At 36.5% G+C, this 11805-nt stretch overlaps 3 protein-coding genes across 4 annotated transcripts; 1 reads left to right on the top strand and 2 right to left on the bottom strand.

Annotated features, from left to right (window-relative positions):
• Nucleotides 1173-4774, bottom strand: LOC104789921 (putative clathrin assembly protein At2g01600; the record flags this gene model as incomplete). Its single annotated transcript, XM_010515585.2, is given in 15 exon segments — nt 1173-1753; nt 2086-2201; nt 2299-2377; nt 2478-2654; nt 2757-2837; nt 2930-3010; nt 3097-3162; nt 3251-3316; nt 3465-3515; nt 3617-3709; nt 3810-3937; nt 4057-4195; nt 4284-4381; nt 4493-4562; nt 4675-4774. Coding segments are annotated over 15 exon segments (1722 nt in total). The 3' UTR covers nt 1173-1366.
• LOC104789920 (probable NAD(P)H dehydrogenase subunit CRR3, chloroplastic) lies at nt 5750-7523 on the bottom strand. Of its 2 annotated transcripts, none has more exons than XM_010515584.2 (3): nt 7211-7523; nt 6982-7118; nt 5750-6060 (listed from the first exon to the last, which is right to left on the bottom strand). In XM_010515584.2, exons 1-3 carry the CDS (start codon nt 7468-7470, stop codon nt 5936-5938), a joined length of 522 nt encoding a protein of 173 aa, XP_010513886.1. In that variant the 5' UTR covers nt 7471-7523; the 3' UTR covers nt 5750-5935. The 2 variants fall into 2 exon arrangements, with proteins under 2 accessions (XP_010513886.1, XP_010513885.1); XM_010515583.2 differs by lacking the exons at nt 6982-7118; nt 7211-7523 and adding exons at nt 6176-6312; nt 6405-6716.
• On the top strand, nt 7828-8797 carry LOC104789919. Its single transcript, XM_010515582.2, has one exon. It carries the CDS (start codon nt 8074-8076, stop codon nt 8647-8649), a length of 576 nt encoding a protein of 191 aa, XP_010513884.1. The 5' UTR covers nt 7828-8073; the 3' UTR covers nt 8650-8797.

The following is an 11805-nucleotide window of genomic DNA, read 5'->3' as shown; positions in this document are numbered from 1 at the left end:
TGGTGTTCAAGCTTGATGAAGAAGGAAATGCGGTTTACACTAATGACATCGGAGATCTCTGCATTATCCTCTCAAAGTCTGAACCTTTCTGTGTCCCTGCTAGCTCATTTCCCGGATTGCTCCCCAACAAAGTCCTTCTCTTTCATTTCGTCGAGGTCGGACTTCGGAGTGGTCGATCTGGCTGAATGCCACTGCGAGTGCAAGGGTGGTTCTGGTTCATCTAGATTCGGATTCTATGATGTCTTCTATTATTATATATTTAATCTTTCAACCATTTACTCTGGATCTGTATTATTTCCCTATTGCAAAGAAGGCCTGATTTGCTTTTAAGACTTGGTCTAGAATGGATTTCGGGAATACAGGTACTTTGCTTTGCTTCTTTGAGTTAATTAGTGATCCAACTGTTTCCCAAGTAGCATTTGTGTCTCTCTTTATATGCATGTGATCTTGGAGAAACTTTCCAGTTGGTGTATCAGTTAGCAGAAATTACTATTGGTTTGGTGATACAGTTACAGACCGCAAAAAAAAAAAAAAAAAAAAAAAAAAACCCTTTTCAAGAGTTTTCTCGCAAGTTTAGTGATCAAGGGATTATGTGTATGCAACTTCACAAAGATTGCTGCGACTTTGATGCTTCCCACAGCTGCACTTTTTTACGCTAATACCATGGCCTTTCTTTCCCCTGAACCAACACAACGCCCACCAAATATTCAGACCACAATCCATTATGAGTGTATTTATGTGGTAAATTGTTTATCAGAAAGATGGTTCTATAAACAAGCTCATCAAGTACCACAAGTATCTCAACCTCATCAAGTACCACAAGGATCACCAGCTCATCAAAAACAACAAGGATCTCAATCTCATCAAGTACCTAAACATTAAACCCTAAACTCTAAATCTTTAACCCTTAACCTTTAACCCTAAAACTTAAACTTTTAAACCCTTAACCCTAAACCTTAAACCCTAAATCAACCCTAAATCAACCCTAAACCCTAAACCTTTAACCCTAAACCTTTAACCCTAAACCCTAAACCTTTAACCAGCACTGACTCTAACTCGATCTTCCATATCGATCCATCATCCGGTACGTCCATCATCCGGTACGTCGATCCCACACATCTCCAAACAGAATCGCGGGACATACAAAATCCGATCACTGAACAGACTATCCATAACATGGGGAGGGGGGTTTATTTAACTCATATATGCATATATATATATATATCGTAGACATTTTTATATTTCTACAAATAATAAAAAACAGAGATCATCAAAACCAATCATGTGGTTCTATTACTCACAAAATAAACCATTTCCCTCCAACCAAAACCAATCAAAGATACATACGTGAATAGAGAAAACATGATCACAGGAGGCCAGTGCTGTGGAATGGGTTGTTATGTTGGTTTACCGCAAAATCACCATAACCCGTGGTATTTGGCTGCTGTGACACCGGCTTTCCCGGGAATTCCCCGAAATTTCCAAATGGATTACTATTGTTGGTAGGAGGAGGGTTGGACTGATGCTGATACGTTGGCTGGGGCTGATGCTGATACGTCGGCTGGTACGCACCAAAGGGGTTGTTCACCGCTGGCTGCTGCTGAGGTGGGGGAGTTGTGCCATTGAACGACGCAAATGGGTCATGGGACGCAAAAGGATTGGGAGCTGGTGCACCGTACGCTGGGCGTTGGGAAGCTATGTAGGCTCCATCATCGTATAGACTGCTAAGTGTAAGCGTGTCTAACCCTCCAGCCTAAAACATTTTTATTGCACAAATTATATGGTTTTTTCAACATAAGCCTACAGCCTTACACACTAACCAGTAACCTAGAACAACAATGAACTTCCTTCCCATCCTCACGGTTCATTTTTTTTTTTTTGTCAACAATGAAGTTCCTTGTCTCAAGGTTACAATTTCGATAATACATTGCATGTGATGACTCTTTCATTACTAGTTTGTTAATAACATGGTTCCTAGTCTAAGGATTTATAAATTGGGCTACCAACTACTAACTGGCGTTAATTTGTGTGATCTACTGTTTGAATCATATGGCATTATGAATAACAAAAGGAAATAATACTTACCAATTTCCTCTCGGTCGCTGCAGAGATATCTCTGCTGGGTGCCGTCACCAAAGCAAGCTCCCATCCTGTAGGATCGTAATCATTTGCTTGACCAAAACGAGGCGTTGAAGGATTAACTGGAAATAGAGAGAACAGAAATGCGTTACGAAATGAAAAAAGAAAATACAGTAACACTCTCTCCAGACTGGCAGATGGTCTAACAAGAAAGCTTACCATCAGTTGAAATAATGGCTAAAGCAAGTGCATTTTGGTCTTCGATCACAGATGCATCAGGAGTACCACTGTTCAGACCCTGTGGTCAAAGTTGAACAAAGAGAACTTGAGACATAAAAATCACAGTAGAAACCAAAATTGATACTAAAATTATTAAGTAATCATCATAGAATTTTCACCAGTAGATCATCAGTATCAATGAAGATCTGAGTGTTGGCTGAAGGAGGAGGCGGGGGAGAAGGTTCTGTCTCTTCAGAAGCAACAACGACATCCTCTGAAGGTAACATTTCACGTTCTTCATGCGACGGTTCAGTATCTTCGGCAGTCAGTCCATCATCCGGCCTATACGTTAGAAGCTGAATGTAGAAAACTCCGTTAGCACATAAGACAAAGAAAAAGAAAGAAGGCCAAAAGACCAAAAATATTGGATCATTAATATGGGAAATAGGCATAGATACCAGTGGTTCCGCTGGGACATCAACAACTCGTGGTGCTTCTTTAATATACTCCTCCATTGTTGTCAGAAAAGATTGTGGAGGCTGAGAAAATAACATAAAATAATGTATTAAGTAATAGAAACAAGCAATGGCTGTCAACTAACTTTATCAGAAGTTATCTCATTCGGTAGTACCTCTCTAAGAACAGGAAACTGAAAATTCCTCGCAAGTTCCAATCCTTTGCAGGCTTCATAGAAATCAGAAAGGCTTCGTGCCTGAAAAAAAAAAATTTATCCCTTTGTTATACAAAAAAGTGTGACAAGTGAATATATATATCAACAAAAACAGTCCAACAACACACCTGCTGACCCGCACGCTTGTATATTTCGAGGGAATTGATGGCTTCATGTTTTGGCATTTCAAAGAACTGTAATACATATATACAAAGTAAGCAAGGAAAAAGGAAAGCAGATAGAGAGACATGATAGCTATGATGATAGACAAACTAGACCTACCTTGTCAATGAGATTGATAATTCCATCATTGATAGCACAATAGACTTTAAAACTCTCTTTCAACACCTGTCATACGATGAATAAAAAGTTTAGAAAATTTCAAGCGTTGCTTTGCCATATGGAACAGAAAGCTTTTGCAGAGAAAGACATCATCAACTGTGTCCAGTTGTGGAAATGTTAATCCTAGGACGGAGGAAGGATCATTGTTACGTACCAGAGCAAGTGCATATTGTGTAACATGATTGTGGTTAGCAGCGCCTTCTGGCTGAAAAAAAAAAAGAAAACAAAAGGACAAGACAGTTCATTGGTAAGCAAGTGACGCCACAAAATATTAACAATAGAAACAAATAAAAACAGAAATAGTACCCTGCAACCAATGAGACGATATAGAAGCTGCTGCAAAGCTGGCAACTGTTCCAAGAGTTCTTCACCATCTAAATCCCTGGTTCTACTGTACCCCTGGCCATCCGCAATATGCAAAAACGAAACCATCAGAAAAGAAAAGAGGTAGGAACACAAATGAAAAAAGAGAGAGAGAGACTAAAGGAACGATTGATACCTTATCCTGGCCTGGGGTAGATTTAGGAAGACGTTCTGCTTCAGTATCATATTTTAAAACCCTGAAGCATTCAAGCCGTTCCTCGAGGAATAATGCATAAGTACGTACCCAAGCCGAACAATCCCAGGCTGTAACAGAAACAAAAAAAAAAAGCTTCCAGTTAACCTTAACACTCTCTATTAGGAACAACTTAAGAATATAACACATATACACACAAACGAAGCATAAACACTAAATTTGAGTTTACCAATAGGGCTTGAATCATCCTTGAAGTTAGAAAGTTGCAGAATTCGCCCTCTCTGCGAAAAGTTTAATAGCTCCTCTCTGAACGTTGGATCTCCTTCCCTTAGAAGCCGATGAATAACAATTAGTGTTTTCAGGGCAACCTGTTGTCCAACCAACCCAGTAGAGATCAGTTCATGAACTTAAGCCAAATCACACAATTTCAAGAACTAGTAGGGATCAAATGAGTACCGTCCAATTTCTGGTTTTATGCAAACGGCGAGAAAGGGCGTGAATGCAATAAGCAACATCTGCTCGAGCACGAGTCACTGATGTTGCCGCGAATATTTCTGCAACAACAACAATAGAATACAATCAATCATTCTCAGAGAAGAATTCCCAATTGGAAAAAATCAGATCTAAGGAATTATTCCCAATAATAATAAAAAAAAATAACTCACTTCTGAGATGGCGATCTTTGGGAGGACACTCGACATGATTCGTAGCTTTAACTATGGCAACATCTAATTCCTTAATTCAAGAAACCAAAAACCGAATCCATCAGAGACTGAAAACAAAATCAATAGTTTTAGAGAAGAAGAAGAAGAAAAAAAAAAGAGACAAAATCGGAAAGGGAGCGTACGGCGTAATCGCTGTTGACTCGGACTAAGCCGACTTTGGTGGAGTCTTTTAAGGCTCCATAAGCTTTTCTCCATGACTGAAGCGTTCCCATCGGAAAAAAAAGAGACTCGTTCAGATCTCTCTCTCTCTACGAAACACGGAGATGACGTGTCTCTATCTAGAACCACCTTCTTCGATAGATTATATAATTTTCCCCGAGAAAAGCTCCGGAAAAAATCACGAGAAATCACAGAGAGACTCTAACCGATGACAGAGAGAAAGAAAGAGAAACAAAGTGAAGAAGGCAAATTAAAAAACAAAAAAAAAAAAAAAAAAAAAAAAAAAANGACGCGAGGTTTTAGACTACTCTTACTTGTTCCGTTTCCATTTTAAATTTCTTTTTCTTTTTTCTTAATTTAAAGTCAATTTATTCAGACTTGATAAAATAAAAATAGAGTCAAATTTTGAATTTTCTCTATGTATGTACGTCTATAGAACTAAATAATTTCTATATTAGTATTTGACTAGACGAAATAAAATATAAGTAAACAAGGCAGGATTTAATTAAATATAATTAATGTAGAAAATCGGAATAATAGGTGTTTGATGAAATGGGGGAATCATAATTAAAGGTCACGCAAAAGCATAAAACGGTAATGATATGTGTATATCTGGAAAAATTCTGACAGTACTAATGACCTAACTTCTACTAATCAATAAAACAATTCGAATCTGCTCCTCTGGATTATCCCATCTGTTATATCAACCTTTTTTTTTTTTTAATAAAATCACAAAGCCATGTGTTCTATACTTCTGTATTTAGTATTTCAATAATACATATATATAGTCTAGAGATGCTTAATCTACAGTCTACAGTCTCCAGTCCTCAATTTCTTCAATATAAAAAGAAAATAACATAAGAAATGGCGGTGGAGATTAGATTACAGATGTGATAGAAATGTTGGCCACCTACCACTAACTATCTAAAATGGCCAGCTTCATATTCTAAATTTGGGACTCAAACGTTTACAATCAGTCGAGTTCGCAGCTGCGGACTGGTTTTGAATTTGATAGCGGTGCGGTCACGAGAAGTGAAATGCCATTTTGTAACAACTTTCTATTTATAGCTGAAGCAGATAGCTGGAAGATTATAACTTTCTGTTTATGCATACACCATTTTCTAACCAAGATTTGTAGAAGCTATAAAGATATCTCTATCATATATGATCCATATATCACAGTAAAAGTATAAGTAACGAGACATGGATTGTAGCTAGTAGAATTCACATGATCAAGTCATCAAGTAACGGGAGGCTAAAAGGGAGTTTAATAGCTCCACAAGCTACGAGCAGAGACATAATCCATATGGGAAGAATCCACTGTATTGTAAACATCAATACTGGTTTCCCTGCAACATCAATCAATTACATATTTAAGATTAAGCTAACGCTGTCATATATATGTGGAATTTAGATGTGATGATGAATGATTAGCATGAGATAATCAATATTCAATAAACTAACCGGAGGAACGAAGCTTAGTTTCGGTTCGAGCTACGAAGATTTCGCCAATCTCTCGTAGCTTCTTTTCAAGTTTTCCTTCGAATTTATTAGTATGGCCTAATAGAAGCTCATCAAACACTGTGTTCATATCCATTTCCCTTTCAGACAAGAAAAAAAAAATAACAAAAATCATTAAAATTGCGTAGTTAAGATAATAAGACTACAATCGTACTTAATGACTTGTCTTTACCCTTCGGAATCACGATATGATCCAGAGCCGAACGCTCGCTCGATTTGAGCTATCGAAGGCTTGTTGTCGCCTCGCCGTTGTAGTTTCCGTAATTGCGGGTTTTGATTTCCCATTTGTTTGCTCACTTTGATGAGTTTTGCCGGTTTCTTCGACGGTGATGACGGAGAAGGAAGTGGAGACGGTGAGTCATTAGCTAGAGACGCCATTGGAGACGTTGAAGCTCTGGTGGTGACGGAGAAGATGGTGGATAAGACCGCCATTGCTTCCTCCTCCTCAGTCCTCACTTGTGTGGTTTGAATTTTTTTACTTAAGAGGAGGAAGGTTTCTATATTTCATCCTCTTCACAGCCAATTAAAACTTGAGAACATGCCACGTCAGCTAAGACAAACCTTGTGTTTTGTTTTCTTTCTATTCTTGGTTATGATATTTTTCATGTCTCTTCAAATACGCAACTTCCCTTTCTATAGNCATCAATCAATTACATATTTAAGATTAAGCTAACGCTGTCATATATATGTGGAATTTAGATGTGATGATGAATGATTAGCATGAGATAATCAATATTCAATAAACTAACCGGAGGAACGAAGCTTAGTTTCGGTTCGAGCTACGAAGATTTCGCCAATCTCTCGTAGCTTCTTTTCAAGTTTTCCTTCGAATTTATTAGTATGGCCTAATAGAAGCTCATCAAACACTGTGTTCATATCCATTTCCCTTTCAGACAAGAAAAAAAAAATAACAAAAATCATTAAAATTGCGTAGTTAAGATAATAAGACTACAATCGTACTTAATGACTTGTCTTTACCCTTCGGAATCACGATATGATCCAGAGCCGAACGCTCGCTCGATTTGAGCTATCGAAGGCTTGTTGTCGCCTCGCCGTTGTAGTTTCCGTAATTGCGGGTTTTGATTTCCCATTTGTTTGCTCACTTTGATGAGTTTTGCCGGTTTCTTCGACGGTGATGACGGAGAAGGAAGTGGAGACGGTGAGTCATTAGCTAGAGACGCCATTGGAGACGTTGAAGCTCTGGTGGTGACGGAGAAGATGGTGGATAAGACCGCCATTGCTTCCTCCTCCTCAGTCCTCACTTGTGTGGTTTGAATTTTTTTACTTAAGAGGAGGAAGGTTTCTATATTTCATCCTCTTCACAGCCAATTAAAACTTGAGAACATGCCACGTCAGCTAAGACAAACCTTGTGTTTTGTTTTCTTTCTATTCTTGGTTATGATATTTTTCATGTCTCTTCAAATACGCAACTTCCCTTTCTATAGAAAATTCGATTCAAGTCTAAACCGATTTTTTGAACACGAAAATGATAGTTTACGTGTAAGTTTCGTACAACATTTGTGTTGATTTACATGTGAATTGAGTGAAGATTTGGGTTGCATGAAGAAGCCTTTTTCTAACACAACAAAGGGAGAAGGAGAAAGTGTGTGTGTACCACCTTCCATGACTTAAGAAAAGGATTTAAAATATTCATTTTAAGATACATCAATCATTTTCGGAAAGGCTAATCGTTCTAAACCAAACACCACCCACTCTTAAACTACATTACCAAATCAATTAAAAAGGGAAACCATATTAAGAACACAGCAGAAGAATATATGTGATCCACCACTAGAGAGAAGCTTTGAAGCTATAAAAAAATAAAAAGAGATCCATTAGTAATGGCAGATTCCGACATAGAGACGAGTAGCAACCATAATAGCAACAGCAACACCAGCCATTCAACCGCATCGACCACTAGCGTTCACGTTACAGCCCTCGACGGGATAGTCAGTGCTAATTCTCTCTTCACAGTTGCCGTCTTTGTCGGAATCTCCTTTGACCAACCACAGGATCTCAGCCTCACGGATAGAACCGAGTGCAGTGCAGGACGAGACGTGGAACGTGACCTAGTTGTGTTTGAAGTCATCTCATTTGCCTTCTTCCTCTTCTCCTCCCTCGTGGCTCAAGGGATGAAGCTAGCCATCAACCTTTTGAACAGCAAGGAAACGGACGAAGTGTTTAAAGCAAATATCAATAGTGATGTGCTTCGCTTCGGTGTGGTTGGTGCAGCTGGTGGATCTATCTTGGGCTGTGTATTTCTCCTGTTGTCAATTGTTGATGTTATTCAGCTTCGTATCGGGCTACTCTCTTGCGGCAGTGTGTTGGCGATTCATACCGTGTTGGCGCTTGTTGTCTTGGTCTCTTCTGCTCTCAGTATTTATATCTTCACTGTGTTCTACTCTTTCAGGAAATAATTCATCTTTAAGAACCTGATCACAGTTGTGAAAGTAGCGATATAAGTGTATACATATATGTATCTTGGATAATGTTTAATAACGTAAAGCAAACATATATGTATCGGTTGATAAGATTGTTACCGAGAATGTAAGTTCTGTGAAACTCGGTCATTCTCTTGCGAAACCACAACGTCAGCGCCTTCAGCAAAGCCAAGTCCTTGAATATTGAGTTCATAACTAGAAACCAAAAGATCATACATATGTATCAGCCACATAACGAAGCAATTAAGGCGCAGACAAAGCGCTTCATGATAACACCCAGAGACAGTCTAATATATTGCAAAAACTAAGTTCAAGCATTTGATGAAAAGAGCTCAAAGGTAAAACTAAGTTCTGGAATAGCTCATCTGATCATTAGAGCATGATTACTATTGGGCTAATAACAACTTGTTCAAACTCAATGGAGTTGACGAAAACTCTTGAGATTGAAGGCTTCAAGAAATTAACCAATTCTATCAAAGAAGACAAGCTAATAACTGCATATTAAAGTATGTGGTATACTAGTAACAACTTGATAAGCAGCAACCTAAAAACAGATGGGGGAGGCCAAAAACAGTTCAATTAGGTTAACCTCTGTCAACTGCATATATATATAAATATATATATATATATATATATATATATAATACAAACATAGACAGCAAGATCATAAAAACACAAACACAAAGAATCATACAAAATTTGACAAGACCACAGCAGCATTTGTCACTTGTCAAAAACAGAGCCTGGGACTGGAGAGTTAAAAAAAACCAAAACTATTTCTAAGAGTCCTTTTGTTTCACAATCTTTGGAGCCACTAAGCTTCAACACGAGTATGGCATTTTGGAATCGGAATCCTCAGCTAATAAATAGTACCCTAACTCCAAAAATCCTATATGATCCAGCGATAACCTAAAACTTCACAAACACATTATGAGGTCGCTTAAAGAGTACCTGGTCTAGAAATCGATACGAGATTCAGCGACTTTGTGGAACTCACTCACTGACGCCATTGTCATCGAAGCTCTCTAGTCTCTCTCTCTCGAGCCCCTTTCGATACGAACCCTTTCCTCTGCCGTACTTGAACCCAACCTAAATTACACAATTGCCCTTAGACCTTCGATGGAAGATACGACGGCGTTTTAGTCGTTTAGTAAGACCATCTCCAACTCTAACGATAGCTAAACGACGTCGATTACTTACTGGCTACATCAGGTCGTCTGTCATAAAGACTGGGCATTATCATTTTCAAATTCAATCCACGTTACACTCCATACATATTATTATATCTGCAAATAGTGTAAGAATATGAGTTGATGTCAACTTGATGACTTGGAATGATGGATGACTATGATCTATTTTTGGTAAATCCGAGCGAATTTTTTGTTCTTTTATTTTTTTTTTAAATACGTTACCAAAACAAGAAGCTACTTAAGTACTTAATCAAATCATGTTTGACTTTCGTGCATCCTTGATTTACTAGAAAATTAGTAAATAGTAGTATGGTAATATAAGTATATAATGGTAACCATCCCTTTGACGTTAAACATTAGATTATTGATTTCCTTTTCCCAAAAAATATTAAACTGGATTTTAAGCATAAAGCATTTGAAGTTTAAACTAATTGATGTTACGACCAAAAAAATAAAACTCTAGTTGATGTTAGTATCTCTATCTCGTGTAAAGCTTGAAAAATAACCGTCGAGCTAGTGACTAGCCTTTAGGGTGTTTTTTTATGAATTTAACTTTACAAGATCCTATGAATTTCCATTTCTACACCATCAGCTATAGCTGCAAACGTTACATAGAGCTGCGAGGAACCATATAGTGCTCATGAGTTTAGAATCTGTGAAATATATAAAAGACTTTTTTTGTGAAAGAAATTTAAAGATGAGAGAAGAATCTATATATAATAACAATCCGAATAAATGCGACCAACAGTTGTGTTTTCGTACATTTTAGACATTTTCCAAAAAATCGTGATGGTTCATTAAAACTGTTATTTATGAAAAGTTACAACTGTTCACTATAGAATTGTATTTATTGGGACATTCATATCTTTTGAATTATATATATATATATATATATATATATATTTGTTTGTTTGAACTGTTTTCATTTTTTTGCAACGACACAAAACAATATAAATTTTCAATCTCAACAGTTTTTACAGCTTTCTAAATTATTCTCTAGCATTTATTCTTTTAAAAGTAAAGAAAATCCTCCAATTCTTGATTTAACAAAAGATTTTTGGAATGATTAATCTAATTTACAACTTTTAGTTAATTTTAAATATAAAAATTGTTAGAGTTTTTTTCCAACAGTTAGATGGATTATATAGTGAGTTTTTGAATTTGAACTTTTCAATATGGTAATAAAGATGTCTTCTATTTAAAAGCAGTTTATATGGATTATTAGGTACAATGAAGTGCATAGAGTTGCGATTTTTCGTAGTACGTTTACGTAAATTTTTTGTTTTTATATGCTTTTTAAAAAATTCAAACGGTTGTATATGTTCATTATAGAGTTGTATATTTTCACTATATTTTATTAATATTTTTTCATCACAACTTTCATTCTAATAGGTATACGACGTCATTGGTGTGTGTCTATTTAAATAGTCATGTCTTCTGAACTCTCTTTATATTTGTCTCTTCATCAGTAACCAACAAGTTCGTTGAAACAAATTTTTCATTTTATGTTNATCCTCCAATTCTTGATTTAACAAAAGATTTTTGGAATGATTAATCTAATTTACAACTTTTAGTTAATTTTAAATATAAAAATTGTTAGAGTTTTTTTCCAACAGTTAGATGGATTATATAGTGAGTTTTTGAATTTGAACTTTTCAATATGGTAATAAAGATGTCTTCTATTTAAAAGCAGTTTATATGGATTATTAGGTACAATGAAGTGCATAGAGTTGCGATTTTTCGTAGTACGTTTACGTAAATTTTTTGTTTTTATATGCTTTTTAAAAAATTCAAACGGTTGTATATGTTCATTATAGAGTTGTATATTTTCACTATATTTTATTAATATTTTTTCATCACAACTTTCATTCTAATAGGTATACGACGTCATTGGTGTGTGTCTATTTAAATAGTCATGTCTTCTGAACTCTCTTTATATTTG

Source organism: Camelina sativa, chromosome 6, assembly GCF_000633955.1.
Source record: "Camelina sativa cultivar DH55 chromosome 6, Cs, whole genome shotgun sequence".
Lineage (NCBI taxonomy): Eukaryota > Viridiplantae > Streptophyta > Magnoliopsida > Brassicales > Brassicaceae > Camelina > Camelina sativa.
The sequence above is the reverse complement of the archived record's forward strand: the minus strand, read 5'-3'. Positions and strand labels throughout refer to the sequence as shown.

Coding starts and splice junctions, on each gene's coding strand:
- LOC104789920 (XM_010515584.2), bottom strand. CDS start 7,470: ATGGCGGTCTTATCCACCATCTTCTCCGTCACCACCAGAGCTTCAACG. Junction 7,119..7,210: donor TCATATCGTGATTCCGAAGG/GTAAAGACAAGT, acceptor CTTGTCTGAAAG/GGAAATGGATATGAACACAG. Junction 6,061..6,981: donor AACTAAGCTTCGTTCCTCCG/GTTAGTTTATTG, acceptor TTGATGTTGCAG/GGAAACCAGTATTGATGTTT.
- LOC104789919 (XM_010515582.2), top strand. CDS start 8,074: ATGGCAGATTCCGACATAGAGACGAGTAGCAACCATAATAGCAACAGC.